Genomic DNA, 25,860 nt, shown 5'->3' on the forward strand with positions numbered 1-25,860 from the left:
CGAGCAATACACCTAGCCTGTCTGTTTCTCTATAAAATGGGAATAACGATGGTACCCGCTTCATATGGATATTGGAGGATTTAAAGAGCTAATATATTACTGTATCAGGACAGTACCTGGTACACACTGTATGGTGATACAAGCATTATAATTATTACTACTGATACCTGAGGATAGAAAATGCCATATTCTAAACATTCAAATAGCACTTTTTAAAAAAGTTTTTATTGTACTTTAGATGAACGTTTACAGAACAAACTAGTTTCTCATTAAACAGTCAGTACACACATTCCATGACACTGGTTAACAACCCCATGACATATCAACACTGGGTTCCCTGTTACCAGCTTTCCTGTTCCCTCCTGCCTCCTCCTAGTCCCTACCCGTGGACCGGCGTGCGCCTCGTTCCCTCCCGCCTCCTCCTAGTCCCTACCCGTGGACCGGCGTGCGCCTCGTTCCCTCCCGCCTCCTCCTAGTCCCTACCCGTGCACTGGTGTGCGCCTTTAGTCTCGTTTTGTCTTATGGGCCTGTCCAATCTTTGGCTGAAAGGTGAACCTCAGGAGCGATTTCATTACTGAGCTGAAAGGGCGTCCGGGAGCTCAAATAGCACTTTTGTTGACAATTCAACCAAAATCTAACATGGCATGTCTCACGGCAGGAGATGAAGCAAAAACAAAACGTAACATCAAAAACAATCAGCAACAAACTAAACACAGATCCTTTCTATAACTTAGGTATCAGAAGAGGTCTTTCATTAGAGACTTGCCATTTTGCCCTCTTGTTGGTTGCTTTCAATAAGGCCCCCAGATTTCTCAAGGCAAAAATATAGTCTCGATGGTTTCAATGCTAAAAGTCCTAGTTACATAACTGATGACTTCAGCTTAAATCCTAAAGGTCACACGTTGCCTCAAAATAAGCCACATTTAGAGATGTAATAAAAGACAAAAGAGCTATTGGAAAAATAAAACTGGATCATCACTATTTTGGATGGTTCTTATAAAGGCTTCACTTTTTTGCATGTGAATTAATCTCCTCGGCATTAGTACCATCATAATTATTGGAGAAATACACTCATAACCACATACATTGATGTGTTTTCCGATTTCGATGATTCTTTACCTAGATAAGCATACATACCTGCAGGGGTACTGTGGCTCTGCTCACATGGAGGTGGGCAAGAGTGAGCAAATCCACAAGGATTCTAATTCCATTGGAATCCATCAGGTCCTTAACATTTTGCTGGAAGAGGAAAACAAACCTTTTCACATAATCTAAAACCTTTCTCTCCAAGAGGTACTACTAACTAAAAGGCTTTCAAAGAGGAGAATATCAAAAAACTGTATTACAAAGAAATCACCTAAATTTTTTTAAGTATATTTTTGAATATATATTTTGAAGAAAAAATACATATATACACACACACATATACATATATATATATATATATATAAAAAACCCGTTGCCATCGAGTTGATTCCAACTCATAGCAACCCTAAAGGACAGAGTAGAACTGGCCCACAGGGGTTCCAAGAAGAGGTTGGTGGATTCACACTGCCGACCTTTTGGTTAGCAGCCAAACACTTAACACTGCACCAGCAGGGCCCCTATATACATACATATATACATAACCCACTAAAAATATAACCCAAAAAAACCCAGTGCCCTTGATATATACATATATATATACACACACACATATATATATACATATACATATGTATCCCGTAAAGCCTGGCAGGGATAAAACCTGTGATAAACTTTCTGGTTCTACAATTATGGATGATGAGTTTTCTTTTCCATATCCTGCATTTTCCAAGGTCTTTCAAAAAAATAAACAGCTTATTCCATGATCGGAAATAAAATTTGCCTTTTAAATGTTCCTTTTTTTTTTTTTTTGGTAAACTTAAAACTGCTAATTTCTCAGATGTTAGGAAGAGATTACAAATTACTTTAAACTAAAATCTGCTAGGAATTATTAAATACACTCCATTTTAAAGTATTTGTATTATTTATTAAAAGTGATGATAAAAACTAGGCAAGTTGGTATTAGTATCAAAAATACAAGGAAAAAAACAACTTTGCTTAGATTTCACTCCAAAATCCTACATTGTGAATTAATGTTATATATTACAACTATGAATTCTTGTCAGAAACCAGCATAAGCCTACTAAAATGTCTTTTAAAATGATGAAGAACTAAAGTGACAAAAAGTTCACCTAATATAAAAAAAGGAAAATGGAGATATTATATTCTTTGAATTCATTTTATTATTAAAAATGTACTCTGACAAATTAAAAAAAAAGATTTTTGCATTTTTCTGTGAAGCATTCATTTTACTTAAAATTTAATCTTAAGGATTCCCTAAAGGGAAGTCAGCTAATGACATATCCTTTATTATCCTCCACTCATAATTTTATTATCATTAATCTACTCAGCATCTATAATATTAGGGCAGAATGAACAGCGGATAATTTTGCACAAACTTTTTCCTCCAAGAGGTTAGAGCAGCGAGGTTTCTGATTTCAAGAGGAGATAAAGAATCAGCTGTAGATGATTAACCCAAACTGGGAGAATTTCTGTTAAATGCTCATGTGGTTTACTTGGAAATAACAGCACATTTATGCAAAAGTACTGTACCTTATTAAGGATCAGCTTGTTAAGGAAGAGGATCAGCCTATCACGTTCCAGTTTATCTGTGCACTATCAAAAAAAAAAGGAGGACTTAACCAGAAGTGAACAGAAAAGCAAATTCAGATATTATCATCGCTGGCCAAAGGCAGCCAACTGCCAGTAAGAAATAAGGTCATCTTTTCAACACTAAGGATAAAATCATAGCAGACTGTCAATAACTGCAATTCCTCCAAGTCTTATGTTTTCTGCAATTTAACATAACTTATCTAATTTCCCTGAAAAGGTAGATATATTTAAAGGCATTAAAAAGACTAATATATAGCTTTAAGGATATATGTAAAAATGGAAATAAATGGTAAGAATTGGTTCAAATGACACTCTCAAATTAAATAAAAATTCTAAAGAACTGATGAGTGATGTTTCACATAAATCAAATCATGATGAACCAAACCAAGAAGAAAGAATACATCTGCCTGAAAAGCACAAATGGTATGCTACAATTACCACTACAAAAACCCAAAAAACCAAACCCGTTGCCGTTGACTCGATTCGGACTCATAGCAATCCTACAGAACAGAGTAGAATTGCCCCACGGAGTTTCCAAGGAGCGCCTGGTGAATTCAAACTGCTGACGTTTTGGTTAGCAGCCGCAGGACTTAACCACCACGCCAGCAGAGTTTCCACCGGAATAATAGTGAATTAGAATTCGTTAGTGTAATCTAGTTTAACAGCAAACAATCTAAGGACTTTTGTCCTAGTTATGTTACTTCCTAGGTATGTGACTTTATTCGGAATCAGTTTTCAAATCCACAAAGCATGATTCACTTGTAAGACAATTATAACAAGTATAGATAGCGTGATGGTTAACGCCATGTGTCAGCTTCTCTAGGCTATGATTCTCTGCGATTGGGCAGATACTATATAATCACCTCCCATTTTGTCATCTGATATGAGCAGCCGATCAGTTGAAAGGGGGGCTTCCCTGGCGGTGTGGCCTGCCTCCAGTATATAAATGGATGTTCTGGCAAAGCTTGCTCTCTCTCGACCCTGCATTCTTCTAGTCGCCTGACTTCTGGTTCTTGGGACGTTTAAGCCCACCCAGTGTCTCCAGCCTGCTGCCTGACCTACAGATTTGGGGTTTGTCAGCCTCTGCAACCACATGAGCCAGCAGAGGTCTTCAGCCTGCTGCCTGACCCACGTACTTGGGACTTGTCAGCCCCAATAGTCTGAGCCATTTCCTTGAAGTAAATACACTTCACAGGTTTTGCTCCTCTAGAGAACCCAGACTAAGACAGTTTATTTTAAAAATTGGTGAAATGGTTCTCTTTAAGGCAGTTCACTGAAATTTAAATTTAAAACATTAAATATAAAAGGAATAGAAACACAATTTAAAAAACAAAGCATACATACTGCAACAAGTGAGTTAACACTCAAATTTGAGTTTTATGAATGAATTGATAATATTATCCTCTCTCCTTATCATGCTCAAGTGTTAAATGACAAGCTTTCTAAAAAAAAAAAATGTGCTAGTACAAGGTTTCTTTTCTTTTGGTTAGTGATACAGTTCTAAAAATTTTTACTGTTTTTTGTTATGCTAATATCATTTATAAGATTTAACCAAAATATATACAACTCTAGAAGTCACTATTTCTTTTACACCTATCCAGTTCATCATAATTAATTTAAAGATTGGCAAATAGGTCACTAAAGTTGTTCACAAGAAGCAACTGAAAAAAATAAATAAGTAAACTGACATGGATAAACATTAACCCATTTATCATTTTCCTAGTCATCTAAATTCCAGAAAAACTCCTCATGCAGAAAGTTACACTAACAATGGGATCAAACAGAATTTCAATTCTGGTTTAAAAATTTAACATATACCTCAATGACACTAGCAAATTGCTGTCCTTAAGTGATATCCTTACCCTTTCTAACATTCCAATGATATATCTTGTATCTGTAAAAGGTCCTATTTCTTCATGACATCTGCCATAAACAATAGCAAGGGCTTGTAAACATAAACACTTCATGTTTACTTTTGGAGTGAGCAGGAAACGATGATAAAGCTCATTGAAAAATTCATACCTAAGTTAAAAAGAAAAAAATTAATAAAATCAGCCATGAGACCAAAAGTGAAAACAAATATAACAGGACATGAAGAGTAGCTTACGATCTCTTAATTGATCCACTTTCTTCATTCTCATCTTCCTCCAACAGTAGTCTCAAGTAATAGTCTCCGATTTTGATTTCCTCCGCCAGGCACTCATATCTAACCTTTATTAATAAAAACAAATTATATTATTTTAGTTTACAATAGGATTTTTGGCAATTTCCACACAAGAAATTGCTTCTTACAATTCCTTCCATTCAGGACTTTTTTTCTTTCCTTGATAAGACAGCTCGTAATAAAAAAATTAATCATTTCTTGAACTATCTGATAACTCATTACTGTTAAATGTTAAATGTTAGCAGTCTGAATTACACATCAAGTTTTCAAATGTAAAACTTGCCAACAGAAACTGTCATAGGACTACACGGTGTCAATGAAGGCTCAGGGGAACAACAAAAAAAAAAAATTAAGATCTAATCTGCTCCATTCCCTTTTTGGCCTGTCTTAGCCAAGCGAGGAATAGACAGTCCTGCATCACCACAATTTGCCCACCTCACACAAGCTACCTCAGGTCTTCCCTCTACCAGCAGCTCCTTACCTCTTGTTGATGGACCAAGATTTACAACACATCAACTACATTTTACGTTATATTTTTGTACAGTATTCATTTTCTGCATGTCCAATTACCCCAGGCTACTAAATGAAGGTGATACATCAGGGAGAAGCCCAAGATCAGGAGATGAGGCAGTGCCATGACCCTTGAATTCAGTTAGGCTGCATGCCCCAAGGAAGGATGTGCAAGTAATTACAAAAAAGAATCCCCTGACCAGAGGGGCTGATTATCATATTCTTTTTCCAAAACCTAAGATAACTGATTTTTAAAAATATAAGCTATAAAAAAACAAAATAGACATATCCATTTTACTTTCTTTCTATAAATTCTAAACATTCATTCACTCCCTTTCTATTTATTAAAGATACATTGTGTGACATGTCTGTTATAGACATTGCGAATAGAGTAGCAAACAGATAAATTTTTCTGCCCCCATGGGGTGAGCAAACAAAAAAGTAAAATATATAAATGGTAGTCAGGCAATAATAAGTGCTGTGGAGGGAAATAAAGCGGGGAACCAGTGAGGGAGAAAAACGTATGTGTGCATATGTGTAAAGAGGTTGCATTTTTAAACAGGGTGGCCAAGGAAGGCCTACTCAGATGATGAAATTCAAGAAAAGACCTGATGTAGATAAGAAAACAAGTTATGATGCTATCCAGGAAAAAGAATATTCTAGACAAAGAGTGCAGCAAACAGAAAAACCTTGAGGCTAGAACATACATTTGGTGTTTTCAGGAAGCAGTGTGGCTGAAACAGAATGAGAGAGGGTAAGTAGTAGGAGATGAGATCAGAGAAAATGCTTCAAGCTGGGGTACACAGACCCTTATCCTGAACCTCGACTTTTACTAAGTGAGGTGGAAAGCAGTAGGAGCACCAGAGGGTTTTAAGCAGAAAAGTGACAAGATTCCACTGCTGCTGTCATAAGCCTGATAACAGATTGTAGGAAGGCAAGAGCCATAACAATGACATTATTGCTACAATCCAGCAGAAAGAAGAGAGTTGGATTCTGGGTAAGTTCGGAAGATGCATTCAGCAGGCTTTGCCGATGAACTGGATTTGGAGTGTAAGAAAAAAAATGATTTCAAGAATTTTAACAAGAAAAATGGAGTACTCATTATCGAAGATCAGGAAGACTGCAAGTTAAGTAGGTTCAAGGGAAAAACAGGAGAACAATTTTGTAGGTAAATTCTAGATGCTTACTAGATATACAGACAAAAGCATGAAATAGGGAAGAAAGTCTAAGGAGGAGATAATCTGGGAGCCATGAGCAAATATAAAGCATGTGAAGCCCTGAGAGTTGATGAGATCACTTAGTAAGGGGGAAAGGTAAAGGCAGGTGTTACACAACTATAAATACTAAAAAAAAAAAGAAAAATCACTCTAAAAATATTACTGTTTTTAAAAAAAAGATTAATATACTGCAAACATTTTAGAGCTTACCTCAAATTCATGGTGGTTCCATGAGATCACATTAGCGCTACCAAGTTCCCTATCAATATTAAATGCTCTCATTTCAGATTCAAGAGTATCTCTCAGTTCTTCTCGTGTTTTGAAATTCCAAATTAGGTTTGACCTGGCATGGTCCTGACTAAACCTAGATATACGTATAATCAGAAAATAGTCAGGAAACAGTAAACATTAAAATAAAATCAACAAAAGATCCTTTAATACATCCTATAATAAACAAGAAAACAGTGGGATTAACTTTAAACCAAAAAACCAAACTCGCAGCGACCCTACAAGACAGAGTAGAGCCGCCCCAAAGGTTTCCAAGGAACAGCTGATGGATTTGAACTGTGGACCTTTTGGTTAGCAGCTGAGCTCTTAACTACTGCACCACCAGGGCTCTTCATTAACTTTAGCAAGTGTAAATAAAGAGAATAAAATCTGCATAAAAAGTATAAAACCAAAAAGCCAAACCCACTGCCACCAAGTCGATTTTGACTCATAGCAACCCTATAGGACAGAGTAGAACTGCCCCATAGAGTTTCCAAGGAGCGCCTGGTGAATTTGAACTCCCAACCTTTTGGTTAGCAGCCATAATGCTTAACCACTATGCCACCAGGGTTTCCAAAGCTAGTTAAGTGTTAATGGCAGAGTCTTAGTGGTAGGCAGGCATACATACAGGAATTCACTGTAAAATTCTTTCATCATTGCTGTATGTTTGAAAGAATTTATAATAAATTGTTGACAGAAAAATGGACCTAAAGTACAAAACAAATCTGTGTGAATTCCAAAATAATCAACTATTATTTCAATTTCAGTATTTATTCCTAATACAAATTCCAGTCAGAAAATCACTCTACTGTCAAATGTCAAATATCTGGATGGGATAAGAGTTTATAGCTTCTTGGGTGTAAAGTATGTGGGATGAAGAACATTCTAAATTAGAAACTTGCAGGTGACCCAAGAAAGATTACCGCTAAACTGCCTCAAGCTATGATTGAGGATTTTCAAAATGTCTTCCTTGTACTCTTGGAACAACTTAACTTTTATCACTAATCTGGACACAGGTCTGAACTGGGGTTGGATGGGCCCTGCTTCAGTCTGCCATCCTCCTAGATAGTCTGATTTCAGAGTTCCAAGAAAGTCCTACGAGAGCAACACAACTCAAGGATTCCTGAGGAAGAAAAACATGGCACAGACTTCAAACCATACTAACTATACTTACTATATACTTTAAAAAGTACTGTGGAAAGTTTTCAAATCACATGTTTTCATTTATATTACACCTTAGCTTAGGTATAATCAGATGAATAGACTAATACAACAGCTTTCAGACTAAGTGCTCCGAGTTATTTTGAAGAAGTTTGGCCAACTCCCCAAGTATGTTTGTTACAACGCCCTTCTATGTGAGGTGTGCATCATGGGTGTAGGTGGGTTGGGGTAGTAGTAGATGACAGAGGTAGAAGGTAATCACAGTAGAAAGGCTGGAAATATGTATGAGGTCAGAAAACTTACTCATTTCCCACAAGTCTCCATATGTTTTCTCTATCCACCTCTTTTTAATTGTGTTTTAGGTAAGTTTACAGAGTAAATTAGTGTTCTCATTCAACAAATTGTACACAGAGTGTTCCACTACACTGGTTGCGATCCCCACACTATGCCAGCAATCTCCTCATTTCTACCCTTGGTTTCCCATTTCCTTTCGTCTGGTTTTCCTGCTCCTTCCTGCCTTCTCATCTTTACTTTTGGGCAAATGTTGCCCTTTTGGTTTTGTATTAAGTGTCTGTTGTATGGAGCACATTCTTTTCAGGTGTTGTTTATTTTATAGGTCTGTCGATTTTTAGCTGGAAGGTGGTTTTTGGGAATTGCTGCAGTTCCGTGTCAGAGGGGCATCTTAGGCCATAGTCCTGGGGGTTCCTCCAGCCTTTATCAGGTAAGTAAGTCTGGTCTTTTATTTATGAATTTGATTTTTTTGTTCAACATTTTCCTCCCACTCTGTTTGGAACCCTCTATTGTGATCCCAGTCAGAGGGGTCTGTAGTGGTAGCCAGGTACCATCATCTAGCTCTTCCGGTCTCGGGGCTGTGTAGGCTGTGGTGCATGTCGTCCGTTAATCCTTTGCACTAATTGCTCCCTTGTGTCTTTGGTTTTCTTCGCTCTCCTTTAGTCCAGAAGGGAAGAGATTACTAGTTTTATCTTCGATGGCTACACCCAAACTTTAAGACCCTAGATGCTACTCACCAAAGTAGGATGTAGAATATTGTTTTTATGCACTATGCTATGCCACTTGACACAGATGTCCCCTGAGTCTGGTCCTTAGCCTTTAAGCCTAGTATTTCCACCCTGGGAGGTACCTGGTTGTGCATAATTCATCAACCTCTTTTAAGACTCCATTTCCACCAAGTTTTAAAGGAAGTATGCAGTTATTTCTAAGCCTTAATAAAGCATTTTATAGTAGTCATCTCTAAGGCTTAATAAAATTTTTAAAGTAAATCTAGCTCTTCAGACAATCAACATGCTATAAAAAGCCTTAATTTTATGGAAGCGACACTAATCATACCAACTTTAACAGTTATAGTTCTTGAACGTGATCGCATAAAAATATCTGTGGCATAAAACACTAGTTCCAGAAAAGGAAAACTGTCAGGATTCCTCTGATGGCAATGACAAATTTAATCTACATTAGAAAAGAGGCCCAAAGTTTACCTATAATAGAAGAGATCCCAATTTGCTTCTATTTTTATTCTTTGTCTTCTCTTTCGAAGAACTACTGGCTTTTGAGTTACATTCTAGAAAAGAAAAAAACTTCATAGTGCTCAATCTGAGGCTACCAAATAAGCTGTCAGATCATCCATCACCTTACAAGTGACGAAAAACATTTCATTCATTAAATTTTGGCAGGAACAAAATTAACGAAACAAGTAAAACTTAGAAGATATGAATACATGACATAATGCTGTATTACAATATAATAATTTGCCAGCGTGTATTTCTATAAAGTGCTGCTGAAATATTTCCCATGTAAAGTCCTGTTTCAACACCAAATTTTACAGAGTGCTCACTAACAAAATTTATAACAGTCAAAAACAGTGACTTATTCAAACATTTACATGCAGTTAATACAAAAGTCACGGAAAAACAATAAATGCAAAAAGTTACAGGTTATTAAACTGATACCAAAGCCAAGAGAAGGAAGCACAAACTGCAATAGCTAATGGAGAAGAAGTAAGTATCTACATTGAGACACTTGTGAAGTAAACTCTAATTTATTAGACAAAGATCATCAAAGACAACTCCACATGCCAGGCAGCTTAACACATTTCACACATGTAGCAAGGACTTAAACTCACCATATTGTTTCTGTCCTGAATTTAATTGTAAAAAGGAAAAAACGAAAAATTTTTTTTAAGAAAATAAAAATAAGAAAGCAAGCCTAAATCTGCTAAGCTGTATGATATAAATTCTACACAGATGCCATCAATATAAATCACCTTTATTTTAAGGCAGAAAAAGGCCCACCTGCTTCTCTAAGCTTAAGGCTCAACCTTTTGGGTCGTCATGAACACCTCTGAGAACTGGAAGAAAGCTACAGCCTCATCCACAGAAAACGGCCCACACGTAAGGTTAACGACTGCGGGAGAAGATTTCAGAGATTCCCTGGAGCTTGTACCTGGACCTGAGGTTAGGAATCTGTAGACATTTCAGACATAAAAATTCTAAATCCTCAATATGGCAGAAGCAAAAAGTAAAAAGTGGTATAGATTAAAAAATGAAAGTCGGTAACTTCATTTAAAAAAACCAAAACCAAATCCATTGCAATCGAGTCAATTCCGACTCATAGTGACCCTTATAGGACAGACGAGAACTACCCCATAGGGATCCCAAGGGGCAGCTGCTGGATTCAAACTGCCGACCTTTTCGTTAGCAGCCAAGCTCTTAACCACTGTGCCACCAGGGCGCCAACTTCATTAAAAAAGTGGCAGATTATATAAAATCAATCTAGAAGACAAAATAGATGACCAAGAAAGAATAAAGGTATACTGAGTAGCAAATTTTAAAAAGCAAATACATTTAAAATATAAAAACCTATTCATTATACAAGAAAAATGCTTCCTACGAGTTTTAATTCTGTGCACTGTCACTAAAATTAATGCAAAGTTGACTTGAATAAAATATATAAACAATTCAGAAATTTGATTTCAGTGAAAAATCTTTCCTTAAAACTTCTGGATAAGAAGTACTTTCTTCAAACCCACCTCCCTCCTCCCCAGGACAAAAGGTTGGCAGTCTAAAGTAATGAAAATGTAAGAGCTATGTAAAAAAAGAACAATTAGGAAAAGAGAGAGTGGAAGGAAGGAGCAGGCTGTCTCATTACGGGGAGAGCAATTCGGAGTATAGAGCAAGGGGTATATAAATTTTTGTATGAGAGACTGACTTGATTTGCAAACTTTCACTTAAAGCACAATTGAAAAAAAAAGAACAATCAAGTACCCATAAACTGAGCTGACTCATTTAGGGATTTGGACTAAGAGCAATAACTAGCTAAACAAACTTCTCAACGGGAAATAATAAAAATAAGAACTCAACATGGAACATGAGCTACAAATGGAATTGACCTCACAAACGTTCTGGTTCTGTAAGCAACGCAGCTCATTTAAGACTGGATGGTTAATTTTTACAATGGTTAGTTTTTAGGCTTTAGCTAAAGCACAAGATAATTTCACATTTTGATGTTAGTGTTTCCATGAACAAAAATAGTCACAAAGATAATTCACTGCTTCCTAAAGATATTAATGGCAAAAGAGTACCCACGTAGAAATGACAATCAGTTCATACTACCAAAATAATTTCTTGATCAGCAAATCTATTTGGTATCATCATTTGGTCAAATCTTTAAATAACATTCCACGTAGTAAATAACAGGAAGAGACCAAAAACACGTTATTGGTATTAAAAATACACTATTTTCCCTCTGAATTGATGTCTTTAAATAAGAGATACTATCTATATTTCCAGCTAAAATAGCTTTGTGTTAAACCTTATGCTAGATAAACGTTACATATGAAATCTGATGCCAGATTGAAACAACTATTATTTTAGAACTGTTACTTTAACTACTCGAAGAGCTTGCAATTTTTAGTTACCGTAAAAATCACGCTTATCATAGCTGTAGATTTTCAACTGTTCAAATACTACAGCAATATTATTATGACCAAACATGTATACAGTGCTCTTATTACCATCTTGCTTTTACATCAAAGCAACCCTACAATGTACAGAAAGGAAGTATTGTTATTCTGATTTCACAAAAGGGGAAAGTAAGGTTCTGAAAACCTGTAACGTGCCACATACATTAATAAGTGATAGAACTGGGCTCTGGTGTAGGTTAATCAATTCAACATTCAGAATTCTTCTTCCTATCCTAGTTAGTTACTTGAAACCTTGCCTAATGATTCTTTATAGCGCATATATCACTCATACAAATTAGAATTAATCCTTTATTCTCAACTTCTAAAGAACTGAAGATTGGCCCCAATTTCAGACAGACATGCAAGACTATTAATATTTGTTGTTTGGTTGTAACCAATTTCTAATGTTTAGATATTCTGGAAATTCATAACGAAACCATTTGTTTCCGAAAGTTATCTGGATTATTTTCCTTGAATATGGAAACAGCTATCTTACCAAAAAAAAAAAAGGTTAATGGGAAAGAGTCTAAGTGTTATTGATAAAAACTATGAGATCAAGACAGCTTTTCCAGGATTCCTTAGCTCATTCTTAACCACACCGCAATCGATCTTAAATAGAAGAATGTGCACAGCTCAATTAGATTCTGTGGTAAATACATATTGAAGAATGAGACAAAAACTGTTTTAGATCTGATCTAGATCTGAGGAGCTAATACTGAAAAATTTAAGTACATATACCAAAACCAAACCCACTGCCATTGAGTCGATTTCAACTCATAGCGACTCTATACCAAAAAAAAAAAAAAAAAACAAACCCAGTGCCGTCGAGTCGATTCCAACTCATAGCAACCCTAAAGGACAGAGTAGAACTGCCCCATAGAGTTTCCAAGGAGTGCCTGGCAGATTTGAACTTAACCACTATGCCACCAGGGTTTCATATAGGGAAGCTTAATTTAAAAATGCAAATCTTTTTTCCAAAACTTTTGTCTGGCTAGTTCTGAATAGAAAAGCTAAACAAGAAGTGCAATTTTATTTTTATAGCTATAAACAGAAGTCCAGAAAAGGAAGAAAGAAAATAGATACCTATGAATAATAAAATATAGAAACTGGGAGTTACGGAAGAAAATAGTTGAATTTTATATTCAATTTCATTATTAATACCTAACTAAAATTCTGATCATTATTTATGGAATTATGAATTAAGGAAAATGTATGTAAACACACGAATCAGAACTAGCTCATGTTTCTTTTAAAGGTGCAGATGCCCGATCAGAACGACGTGTCTGAATGTCAGGAACTAAAGAAGACTCAGACCACACAGAAGTGCTAGAAGCTTGGAGAGTTTTCTTTTTACCTCTTTTTGAGCAATGCCCATTCTGTCTCTCCAGTGCATCAATACAAGATCCACTTTTTCTTTGGCAAATTTTTCAACTTCTTTAGCAGCCTTTCCAGCTAATCTTTGCCATTCGGGAACTTTATTGAACTTTCCGTATTGATCCTGTAACAATAATGTCGAAACCTGTTACGGTCTTGTTTGCAAAAAAAAAAAAAAAAACAAACCCAAGTAAAGCTGAGTTACACTGTCTATTTTACTTGATAAAATGAATACTGGATGTCAGGGGTCAGAGAAGAAACAAAGTGAACATTTCTACAATAAATTTGTTGCGTGTGTGCAAACCCTTAACTTTTCTACTTAGATTTTAAGGTGATTGTTTTATGAAGGGTGGTAAGATGCAGGCAGGAGAGATGGATGCAGAGAAAGGAGCGGGGGTAAAGACAAGAAGGGTTTACTTACATGGAAGATGTTATATCATTTATCATGAAAGATGTTTATATAGTTTTCTATGGGACAGCCACATCCTGATAATTAATATATATCTTTAGAGAAAAAAGTTCTACCTAAGATAACTTTTTTCATTGTTTTTTTACCAACACTTATCAATCATGTATTATGTGCAAAACATCAATTACACACTGTAATTAAAAAAAAAACAACTCCCTGAATGTGACAAAAAGTTGAGTTAAGGAAAGAAAACATACACTAAGAGTAGTACTACTACTGGTAAAATTAGAATGTGGTGATTGATAGTTACACAATTCTATAAATATATTAAATTTACTGAATTGGACACTTAAAACAGGTGCATTTTATGGAATGCAAATTTTACCTTAGTAAGGCCATTAATAATAATAACAAGAGTACTACTATTCAATGAAGTGAATTCTTGACTTAAAATTTTTCGTGTGTTTCCAAGGAGAGTATATTACAGTGCCCTCCCATGCTGAGAAGACATGTAAGTCAATCATATTTACCATTGCTATTTTCACATTATCTCTCACATGCATCCGATCAGCGTCCTTCTCAGGGACTGGATCTGAGCTGTCCAAGTAGGCCAGCAAGCCTGGTGGCTAAAAACAACAAACAAAACAAAACACAAACTCTGTTTTCAAAACAACTGCACAAAAGAAAAGTCAGTCTTGAAAACTTAGATAGATTAATATTATGATTTAACTATCGAGGGCAGCATTTCTTACACAGCAATTTCTACCATAACTACCTTTTAAATTAAAAACAACAAAAAAAACTTTCTTATTGTGCAAGAATACACAAATCTTTCCACTTTCTCAACCAACTTACCAAAATGCGTTTCAACAGGTTTGAAGCAGTTGCATTATCAGCTGTCCAGAGTCCCACTAAATGTCTACTTAACTGTCTGAAAAAAGCAGACGTTGAGAAAGGTTTGCTGCTTTATCTCAGCTAGAACAGAAAGGAATTTTTAAGAACAAAATAACATATAATCATAAGAAATATGGCTACAGTAAAAAAAAAAAAAAAGTCATTCTGATGTTAAAGATAAACATTAAAATCAATATTTTAATTCTGAGAGATATCTGAGATAGTAATTCAAATGTTACTAACATTTTGAACCTTTCTCCAAATTAAAACACATCCCTGATAAGTTCACTAATTCTCAATGGACCTGAACAAGAAAAAGCAGTTTCTTCATTTAAAGAAAGGAAAAACAAAAAAAGATTAAACTTGCTGATATAATTAGGTACACCAAGCCCTGACACAGTGGGCACAGCACTCTGGTATTCTCTGGAATTCTGAACGTGAGCAACAGTCACCAACTTTGCTATAATATAACTTTTTTGGACAGAAAATATTTTCAGTTTTGGAGCTTGGACAAAGACCGAAAGCACTTAGAGGAAATTATTCTACTCATCCCTTTTAAAAGCTAAAAGCATATTTTGGTTCAAAGTGAAAATCTAAGCTCAATGCCAAATCTACAGGTTAGCCTTTTATTGATCTTAATTCCCATGACGACATCTGTCTCCTCCTGAACGAGGACTCTATTTTATTCAATGTTGACTCTTTCAGGCTTTGGTAGGGATTCGGGTACCATTTGCTATGAGAATGGGCATAAAAGCTACAAGAGAAATGAGCAAGTAACCACCTATGGCCATATGTATTTAAATATAAATATATGCTGCATTCCCAGAAGTAAAAAATTTTAAGAGCGAAAATCAAACTGTACTTTACTCTGTCAACAGAAAATGAACACTACTACAACTGTTCCTTCTTGTGCCTATTTTGAAGCTGATAGGTCAAAGTAATTACATGTGTAATGTCCATCTCTGACGTTTGGTAGGTACCGTATCAGTGACTCCTAATAAAGCTTTAATTAAGGATAAAAAAAAAAGCGTTGTATAACAGCAATTTGTAAAAGATAAAGCAATGTAAATGAAAAGTGATATTTCCGTTATACGTGGGCAGTTTTTCAATACAGTGACTGACCACAGGAAAGAACGCAACTAATCAACTATAATAAAGGGAAACAGCAGGCAAATGTCTAATACGGGAATTTAATGGAATGCAACATCAAATAGTCTATTTTAATGTAAGATGGTATCTGGCATTGCTAATAAGGCAATACCAAGGAAATATCTTCCTTGTATATCTTTCTGTCCTCACAGGCAAGACAGAAGATTTACTTTTGTAGCCTGACATTTACAAGTGATAATGCGGATGCTTTCTTCTAACAGCAGAAAACTGGCAAGGCAGCACACCACAGCATAACAATTGCTGGACACAGGTGATAAAGAAAGGAAATTTACAGTACCACAACAAAGTAAACATGGGAGTCAACAATTTATGCTACTATTTACACAGTCAACGTATTATTGTGATGTACCAAAAAGAGTAAGATTAAAAATATTTGATACACTTATTTTTTTACTAATATATGATTCATAATATACTATGCTAAGTGTTTCTGAAAGGATCCCATACCAGGAAGCATAAAGAAAGGGTTAAAGGGGCTGAAATTCATGTAGCCTGGAGTAAATGAAGAGATTTCTGTGCTTCCTCATATCTGAATGATTATTATAAGGAAGCAGATGATTTGCCAAAGAGTAAATGACTTGCATAAGAGATTTACAGACTCATGCCAGCCTGGTTAGATGTTAAGGGGGTAGTTGTTTTTTGTTTGTTCTGTTTGTTTTTAATTAGAGCACCTTACTGCCCAAACACATTTGAAAACTGACCAAGGGAGGTTTTCGCATGGGGTCATCTGCATGCAAAATGACCACATGGAGACACAAGGAGAAAAGGCCTGAGCGTGTCATTCTAGTTCCATAAGCTTCTAGATACTCTTCCATGTTCAAGTCCCATGACTGTGGGTTCAGAGCCTGATAACAGGCGAGTGGGAAAAAAAGCAAACACAATTGTCCTTTCCCAAGCTATCCAGAGGCAGGGACAGAGAGCATTTGGGCACAATCCTTCTACAGGGAAAGGAAAAGGAGAGCTAGGTGAATCCAAATAAAATGAACATTTGTGTAATCCAAATGCTTTAGTTTGTTTTAACACCCAACAGCAAGTTGATTTGTAGCAAGTTAAATTTGACCTACCTATTTGTAAGCGCCCTCTGATCCGAGCTCACTGTAAACATCGCAGTGTGCAGGTGTCGAGGTAAGGCACCTTCGCTGAGGGCGAGGTCCTGCATTCTTGTGGCAATTTCTTTGTCACCTTCCTTTGGAAAAAGCGTAAGATGATCCCTAAAGCGGCCATCCACAGCAAACCGTCCCAACTTTTAAACACCCATTTCACCTTCTAAAGAAAATAATTATTCGGTGTACAATACAATAAAAACTACAGATGCAACTTCCAATTACCCAAAATAACATAGGTGACATGTAGTGCAAGTCATGTTTAAGATACTATTTGCCTTTGGAATGAGATTTGAAAGCTTTCAGTACATTTACCTTATGAATTACACTTTGCTCAATTTATTAATAAAATTAGGTTCATTCCCTGCATATGTATCAGTCAACAAAGGGAAAAGCCGACTCAGGGGAATCAGCAATTCCTACAAAAGGCCTCTGCAAACCTGGCTTGCTTTTGCTATTAACAATATATTCATTTTCATAGTGAATACAATCTTTCACTTTTTTAAAGAATGGCGTAACGTACGGATAATTCGTTTTCCTCTGATTTTATTTGATTTATAAGCACTCACTTTGGCAACAGGGTAAGGCAGATAAAAAAAAAAAACCACTGCTAATCAAGGTAATCATAAAATGATGAATTAAGTAAGGAATGTGATATTTAAGGCAGTCTGTCAAAAAGCAAAAAGTCTCACAAAATTAGGAAAAAAAAGTACAAGTACGTAGTACAACTATACCAAATGAGTACACAGTCTGTATATACTTTGGAAGAGAACACAAGCTAAGGGGAAACTCATCAAAATACTAATAGTGGTTATCTCTGGATGGTAGAAATATAGGTGACTTATTTTTATTTGCTCCTTATATTTTTCTGTACATTCTAATTTTTCTTCAAAAATCACATATTGCTTTTATAATCAGGAAAAAAATTAAGATACTTGCCAGGGTTTCTGTGTAAATAAAATCTTCCTCACACAGGTATCAGTTCTAGTCACTGGTTATGACACTCTGACGTGTTGTTTTTTACCTGAAGCCAAACGTCAGCATTTTGGTCATACCTGGCACTCATAGATATTTTTAAATGAACGGCAAAACACTGGTGGATCAAGGTCAGGAGTACATCTCTGTTTGACCTCTTGATCCTATCTGTCCTTGGCTAAGCAAGCTCTGTATGGGAAAGGTGTGGTTCTTACTTTAGAAGCTCAAATTGAACATGAAACTCATTAGCTGGAGGGGGAGAACTAGGCTTTAATTGTACATACACACTAGAAATGCAAATAAATTTGATGTTCTAACAAGTTCAAAGGCTGTATATCACTTTTTGTTTATACCTACTTAAAAGCATACTAAGTCTATGCTTATATTTAACTACCTGTTACTTTTATGAGCTAAAACAGCAGAGCTTTTTGGTAAATGAGTCAAGCACTCTTACATTTTATCAAATTACTACGACAACAAACAAATACAGGAATTCAAAAGTCATTGTGGACTGATGTCATTGCAAACACCACAATATGCAAGTTGACATTCAGTCACCATCTCATCTTTAAAAAAAAAAAAGGAGAGAAGGCTGAAGCAATATCCGTGCCCAACAATAATCATCCTGATCTCTAGGGCTTAACTACTTAATTTATGTGCAGTGAAACCTGGGAGAGCCAGAACTCAACAGGCCTGCCTTGTTTTTCTGGGTCTCGCAAGTTATCTGCCTTTGACCAGCTATCATCTTACCACTCTTCTATTGCTTGTTCAGTGGAAAATATTTGAGTTTTCCTTCTCTAACAGGTCTCCGCGTTAAACAGGTTCCTGCCTTCCCAGTGTCACTGTCCTTTACACGAGGAACTAACCCCTGGTTGTCACTCGTCTTTGATACTGCCTTGCTATGAACTACCTCCTTTCACGTATCTCTATGTAACCTCAGTACCTAAAGATTTCAAGACTGTTACCACTGTCCCCTGAAAAACAACAAGAGAGATAGAATGCTAACTTTTAATTCTTTAAAAAAAAGAAAAAAAACTAACAAAAAAATGCAGGAACAGGAAGAGATTCATTTGCTGTACAACCTGCTCACTTAAGAACTTCCGACTCTTACTCTTCTTAAAGGCTGTTTCTGCAAGTAATTTAAAACTAACTTCTGAATAAAGATTTGAAATTACTTTTCTCACCCATGCTTCCCATAAAAAGACAAAGGCACTTTTGCCAGCTTCAATTAAAACAGCTAATTGGTACTGACATAAGTTTAAAATTTCAAAACTGTTCTCTCACCTCTATTATTGCCTTCATAACCAATCCAGCTCCCTTTATAATTGCCATGGAAGGATGCTTTGAAATGGAAAACAACAGAAAAAAATAGCACTGAATAAAAACATTTTATTCTAACACATTCGACTGCTGCTCTTAAGGAAGATATGAAATTTTATGCAAACTGTAATTAGTAAAAGATACATCTCAAAGTCAGAAAAAAGTCTAGCTAAATATTTTAGGTATTCTTAAAATACAGCCTGAGACTTAAAACAAAGAGTACACATTAGTAGGAACCAGCTAGCACTTATTTGAATATATATTTATGTGAATGATACAAATCACACACTAATGATACTAAAACTAAATATAAAAGAAAATGTACACACTGTACATTTATGCACATATGTATACATAAAAAATACCATGGTATTACTTGGGAATTTGTAAAGAAAAGGGAACTTTGGGCCAATGACAAAATGGGTTTTTCACTACTTCTAAAGATGAAAACAAAGTCCCTGGGTGGTGCAAATGGGTTGAGGCACTTGGCTGCTGATTAACACGTTACAGTTTGAGTCCACCCAGAATTGCCCCGAAAGAAAAGCCTGGAGACCTACTTCTGAAAAATCAGCAACTGAAAACCCTAGGGACTGCGTGTGAGGTTGCCATGAGTCGGTGTCAAGTCGATGGCAACTGGTTAAAGATGGAAAAAACGGGCAAAGGGGTCAAAACAACGGTCAACAGCTGTCCACAGAGCTCTACATGAGCCCCTAAAAAATACGTGTGTTTAAATTTCCTAATTGGGCTATATATTATTTATCAATATTACTATAGAAACACACATGGGTTATTTAAAAACACAAGGACCCCAAAATAAGTTCCCTTAGACTAGTTGTCATCTGACAAGAAAAATGCATGCTCTTACCTGAAAGAGTTTAAAGAGGGTTCTTCCATTGGATGCTACCATCTCTAAAAGCATATCGAACTGCTGCCCTTCAGTTGTCTCACTATACGGAGCACAGAGGGCAAAAGTAAGGAAGTCCAACAGTGAACTAATAACTAGGGCACCAGTCCCATGATCCTGAAACGAAGTAACATACTGCCTTAAAGCACGCCAATACTGGGTCTGTGTTATTCTACATGTCAGAAGTGAAGGCTTAATTTCTCAGCATGAGGTTCAATGTTTGATGACTAAGGACTACTTCTGGCAAATCTATTACCCGCCATACTGCAAAAGGAATGTAATTAAAATTCATTAAATTTCAAGAGAATAACCAAGATTTCTCAAATGTGTATAACTAAAGTTTACATGTATTTGTATAAAAATTAATCTTTGAAACACCTAAAAACTTCAGCAATTTATGTTCCTCCTAGATGTTATAGATTGCCCATCTCCAAAATTATTACCAGTGACTGAAGAACAAAGATTCAGCTTAATTTTTCCAGAGCAGTTTTATTTCATAATGGGCATTTTTAAAGAAAGAAAAAACAAAAATCTGGAGTATCACTGTAAAAATCTAGAGGCTTTGCAACCTCTCCTTCCCAGATGAATGGATACAGTCCTAAAACAGAATATTTTCTTATTAGTGACCTAGCCTAACCATGACTAATACCACAGTTGGGGGCTGCAATTTAAAAGAAAAAAAAAAAGCATTTGTCCATGTGCACTTCTAGAATACCTTTCAATAATGATACAGCATTTCCCATTAAGACAAATTTCATTACAACTTACCACATGGGAATTAAATTTCTCCAATAAGTTTTCCAGAAACTTCTTTGAAGAGAGAAGAGAGGCTTTGTTTAGTTGTTCTTGCCTTAAGTCATAGTCATCATGCATGGGCTATTGATTAAAAACAGTGATAATTCATGAGCGGTCCCACGTACTGGCATCACACAAGTCATTTATAAAGAGTATTCATTATGCACCAAAAGAACTAAAAACCACAGCCTTTAAAGTTTAAGGCAAAAAGGAAACTCGTGATAAAGACAGTCAGAAGTGACAATTTCACAAAAGGGCAGGAAAACTGGACGAATGGAAATGGGGAATTCGGGGTGGTAACGGGGAGGGTGCTGAAGAAACATTGTGGGGATTGCAACCAATGTCGCGGACTGATTTGTGTACGAACTTCTGAATGGGAAAGTAATTTGCTCTGGAAACCTTCACCTAAAGCAAAATTAAAAAAACAAAATAAAAGTGACGATTTCCTTTGGGTTTAATTAGACTTAATACATACATTTGCCCAACAAGTGACTGCAGACAGTCTCGCACAGGGTACCCTCTCACAAGTCTTTCTTAAAAGACAAACATCCTCCCACCCACCTACGGCTTTATAACATAAGTTGAAATGACACAACTTTAGCACTTCAAACCAAAACAAATCCACTGCTATGGAGTCAACTCTGATTGATACAGACCCTGTAGGGTTTCCAAGGCTGTAAACTTTTTGGAAATGGACTGCCACATTTTTCTCCTGCAGAGCGGCTGGTGGGTTTCAACCACCGACCAACTGAAATTGTAAAAGGGATTCCAGTATGACAGTTAAGAGCTGAGTTCAAATCCTAATCTGCTACTTCTATAGCTGGGAGGTAACTTACATCTTTAGCTTCATTTTCCTCTGCTATAAAGTAGGCATAATTGTATTTACAGAACTATCATGAAGTTCAAATGTGATAATTCACATAAAATACACAGCCGATACCTAACATGTAACGAGGGCTCAATGTGTTTCACACTATTATTTTATGTCTCAGTTATCCCACTAACTCTCAATGAAATTATCTGTAGTAGCGAAGACAATAAAATAACAAACTTTAGTTCACTTCTGGGAATAAATAAAAAAATGTTTGTTCTATTCTGCTAAGCTTGCATAGAACACTTTATATAAAAAAGTTCCAGACTACATACGAAGCTGAGGTAAATGAAACTTCAAAGTTATACTGAACAATTGCCTCTCCCTCCATAGAAGCAGTCGCACCAAGTTAGTTCCTTATCTCTTTAGCCCCTGTCTCTGCCCGAGCTCAGCATCTCATTTCTTACGTGGTAATTTGGTCTACCTGTCTCCAACTGTACCGCTAATCCATTTTCCACACATCACCAGAGCGGGCTTTCTGAAATCTAAACCTGATCGTGTTGTTGCTCCCCTGTTGACAAAGCTTGCAGTTGTTCCTCACTAAAAGATACAGCTTAAGGCCGATCATCTGAAACAAGGCTTTTCATGACTGTCTCTTGTGTACATCTATAGTGACAAACCCTAATGCCACTCTCATACACACTTTGCATGCCAACCACATTTAATTATTTGCTGCTTCTCAAACATGCTTTTGTATACATTATTCTCTCACCTAGGAGAGCCTTCCCACAGCAGGAAAACATCCACCCACCCTCAACATCTTCTAGAAAGACTTGTCTAGAATCTCTCATCTACCCTCACTACCAAGCTAAACTCATGGCCCCTGTACTACTTTATATTGCATACATGTGCCTACCCTACTAGACTGCCGGCAATTTGAAGGAAGAAAAGACCTTTGTCTTAACGTCTTTATACTTCTAGCACCTAGCATAGTCCTGACTTACAGGATGTGCGAAACAAAAATTTATTAGACTAAATAATAGCTATAGGAGCAAATTAGGGGACATAGAACCGTAGGCTTTAATTGGTACAATGACAATCTAGGTTTTGGCAACTAAATCACCAATCAACTTAAGAAAAATCAGTTTCCTTAAGAGAAATACTACTTACACACATGAGGGCACAAAGCATATCAACAGCTGCATGGATTACTCCATTGTTGTTCCTCTTGAGAGCTTTCACTACCTTCACTCCTAGACGCTCTCGAAACCTTTTAGAACAAAAAACAAGCACATACTTGCACACTAGAGCATTTGTTATTGTTCAATTATTAAAATGTAACACAACAGATCATCTTAAGTTTTCTTTGCATTACTGCAGCAATTAGGTATTTTGGTTCCCACTTCTAGGCTATATTATGCTTACAATCTACTCAGTTTTCAAAAGCTTTTTTCTTTGGGAGGGAGGAAGGATTTTTTTTTTAAGGTTAACTAGAACCAGAAAGCACATCATTTCCCATTCCAATTCACTAAAACAAGAGTGAGCCGTATTGCTGGTGAGGATGCGGGATCAATATCCCACTTCAGTTCCCCTCACCTTGCTTTTGCATTTCTCCTGAATAAAAACCACCATATCGTCACAGAAGAGGTATCAAGGTTTAATAAGATATCAAGAGGTAAACTGTGGGTTATTTCAATGGTTGAAATTCTCTGAAAGGAAAAAAAGTGTCAGAAACAACTTACTTTGGAAGCTGAGTGAAGGCTAGAAACCCAGCTTTGGAAGCCACGAGCCTCCTCACAGCCTGGAACTGACTCTCAAGTTCTGCATTTGAAGCCACAGCATCTCCCTCTTGGGACAGTAATGCTGTTATGGCGTTATTGATCAGTTTTTCTTTGTTTTCTGAGAAGAGGCCCTGGGTGAAGGAAGAGTATTTCAAAAAAGTTTCTACACCAAAAGTTAATGACAATGAATGCAACAAGATAAAATTTATCTTACATCCTGCGTGACTGCATGCAGAACCCCACTGTAGGAGATATTGGCATTGAACCTGAATACAGCGTCTGCGAAGTTCCCATCTATAAGGAAATGAAAAGGTTCAAACAGAAGAGTCAGAGGTCTGCATTCCTAGTTCTTAAAACATTACTGAGTAGATGGATCAAAATGCAATTACATCGAAATCAGTGCTTACTTGGAGGTGCAGCTAAGAACCTGAGATGAAGGCTCTCTACTTCCTCATCGACAGGCATGCTGAGTAACCCCCATCGCTGACCTTTATGGGTTGATGTCATTTTTACACAAACATCTCTGTTACCAGAGGCTCTCACTCCATCCAGCAAACTTGCTAATAACGAATCTCTAGGAAGTTAAAAAATACATGAACAAGGTTTTAGGATTGGTATAAGGAAAATTTTGATTCAAATGCAGCCTAGGCCCTTTAACACGTAATGCACTCAGGGAGGCACTGTGGGTACAATACAAAGCTCAAAAGAGCAGGGGGCTTTGGGAGAGAGCCTGGAATTCCAAGATCACCTCTTTACCTTGCTGCTGCATCACCCTGTACAAGTTACTGGAGCACTACAGCTTTAATGGCACTGTGTTTTTCCTGTTGTTGTTGTTAAGGCTGTATGTAACAGCTTTATTGAGGTCTAACTTCTTGTTGTTACTGTTGTGTGCCGCCGAGTTGATTCCAACTCATAGCAACCCCATGTTACAGAGCAGAACTGCCCCATAGGGTTTCCTATGCTGTTATCTTGACAGGAGCAGTTCGTTGGATCTTTCCTTTTGGCTTTAACGAACAGAAATTTATTTTCTCAAAGTTCAGGAGGCTAGACGTCCAAATTCCGGGTGCCAGCTCTAGGGGAAGGCTCTCTCTCTGTCTCTCTGGGAGAGGTCCCTGTCTCTTCCAGCATTCCTTGTTTCCTTGGCAATCTTCAAGTAGCATCCATCTTTTCCATTTGTGCTTGCCTATCTCTGTATCAATGCTGCTCCTTATAACTCAGAAGTGATTAGGTTTAGGACACACCCTTCCTCCTGAGCAATGCTCCAGGTGGGCAGAAGTGTAAACAGCAGTGAGTTTATAGAGAACTCACAATGGGCCAGGCACTGTGCTGAGAACTGCAATGCATTATTTTTTCCCCAACAGTTCAATGAGGCGATTGTTATCTCATTTTATAGATGAAGAAACTAAGACTTAAAAATGTTAATTAATCTGCACATGGTCACACACCCACCAAATGGCGATGTGAAGACTGGAATTGAGGTCTGACTCCTAAGTCAGTGCAGCTCACGACCCCACCCTCACCTATCACCTCTCAGATCTGAATTCTTGCATCCCCTGTTCATTCCGCATCCTATCCTCACCCTGGTCCCAGCTGCGCTAGCCCTGCCCTAGGTGCCCCAGATGCAGCTGGAAGGTTCACACTGCCGATCTTTCCGTTGACAGCCAAGCATTTAACCACTGCACCATAAGGGCTCCTTAGGTATAACTTGCAAATCACAAAATTTACCCCATTAAAATGCACAATTTGATAATTTTTTAATAAATTTATTCAGTTGTGCAATCATCACCAGAATCCAGTTTTGGTACACTTCTATCATCCCAAAAAGTTCCCTTGTGCCTATCTGCAAAAAACTCTTCTGTTCGCGGCAACCAATGATGTGTCTTCTCTCTCTATAGATTTGCCTTTCCAAGAAACTTGATAAAAATAGGGATCATACAATATGCAGTCTTATGTAACTGCCTTATTCACTTCTCAAGGAGGTTTCACTTATTTCACATGGCACACTGTGGCATGTATTAGTTCAGTCCTTTTCATGACTGAGTAATATTCCATCATATGGCATTTTGTTAATCCGCTCACCAGCTGAGATATATGTGTCATAAAGTACGTGACAAACTGAGTGTTGAGTTCCTTCCTCAGATGAGGACATCTGCACTGTTTTTTTCAGCTATTCTCTTCCCTTAAATTCAGGACAGGAAAAAATAAAACCTACGCTTGTTGCTGTTGTTAGGTACTATCGATTCCAACTCATAGCTACCCTATGCATAACAGCACAAAACACTGCCCGGTTCTGTGCCATTCACAATAGTAGGTATGTTTCAGCCCACTGTTG

The 25,860-nt window shown here is 36.9% G+C and overlaps 1 protein-coding gene across 1 annotated transcript in view; it reads right to left on the reverse strand.

Moving 5' to 3' along the window:
• Positions 1-25,860, reverse strand: part of DNAJC13 (DnaJ heat shock protein family (Hsp40) member C13) — a 139,665-nt gene that overhangs the window by 72,952 nt on the left and 40,853 nt on the right. The window contains exons 10-26 of the mRNA XM_049870873.1: positions 23,936-24,102; positions 23,743-23,822; positions 23,490-23,659; positions 22,918-23,017; positions 20,910-21,017; positions 20,103-20,258; positions 19,202-19,258; positions 16,904-17,025; positions 14,631-14,706; positions 14,306-14,401; positions 13,347-13,490; positions 9,510-9,592; positions 6,799-6,952; positions 4,805-4,908; positions 4,560-4,719; positions 2,638-2,700; positions 1,138-1,239 (exon numbers count right to left, since the gene is read on the reverse strand). Of these exons, the coding sequence (XP_049726830.1) occupies positions 1,138-1,239; positions 2,638-2,700; positions 4,560-4,719; positions 4,805-4,908; positions 6,799-6,952; positions 9,510-9,592; positions 13,347-13,490; positions 14,306-14,401; positions 14,631-14,706; positions 16,904-17,025; positions 19,202-19,258; positions 20,103-20,258; positions 20,910-21,017; positions 22,918-23,017; positions 23,490-23,659; positions 23,743-23,822; positions 23,936-24,102 (1,942 nt within the window). The remainder of the gene's footprint in view (positions 1-1,137; positions 1,240-2,637; positions 2,701-4,559; positions 4,720-4,804; positions 4,909-6,798; positions 6,953-9,509; positions 9,593-13,346; positions 13,491-14,305; positions 14,402-14,630; positions 14,707-16,903; positions 17,026-19,201; positions 19,259-20,102; positions 20,259-20,909; positions 21,018-22,917; positions 23,018-23,489; positions 23,660-23,742; positions 23,823-23,935; positions 24,103-25,860) is intronic.

Source organism: Elephas maximus, chromosome 27 (assembly GCF_024166365.1).
Source record: "Elephas maximus indicus isolate mEleMax1 chromosome 27, mEleMax1 primary haplotype, whole genome shotgun sequence".
NCBI classification, from domain to species: domain Eukaryota; kingdom Metazoa; phylum Chordata; class Mammalia; order Proboscidea; family Elephantidae; genus Elephas; species Elephas maximus.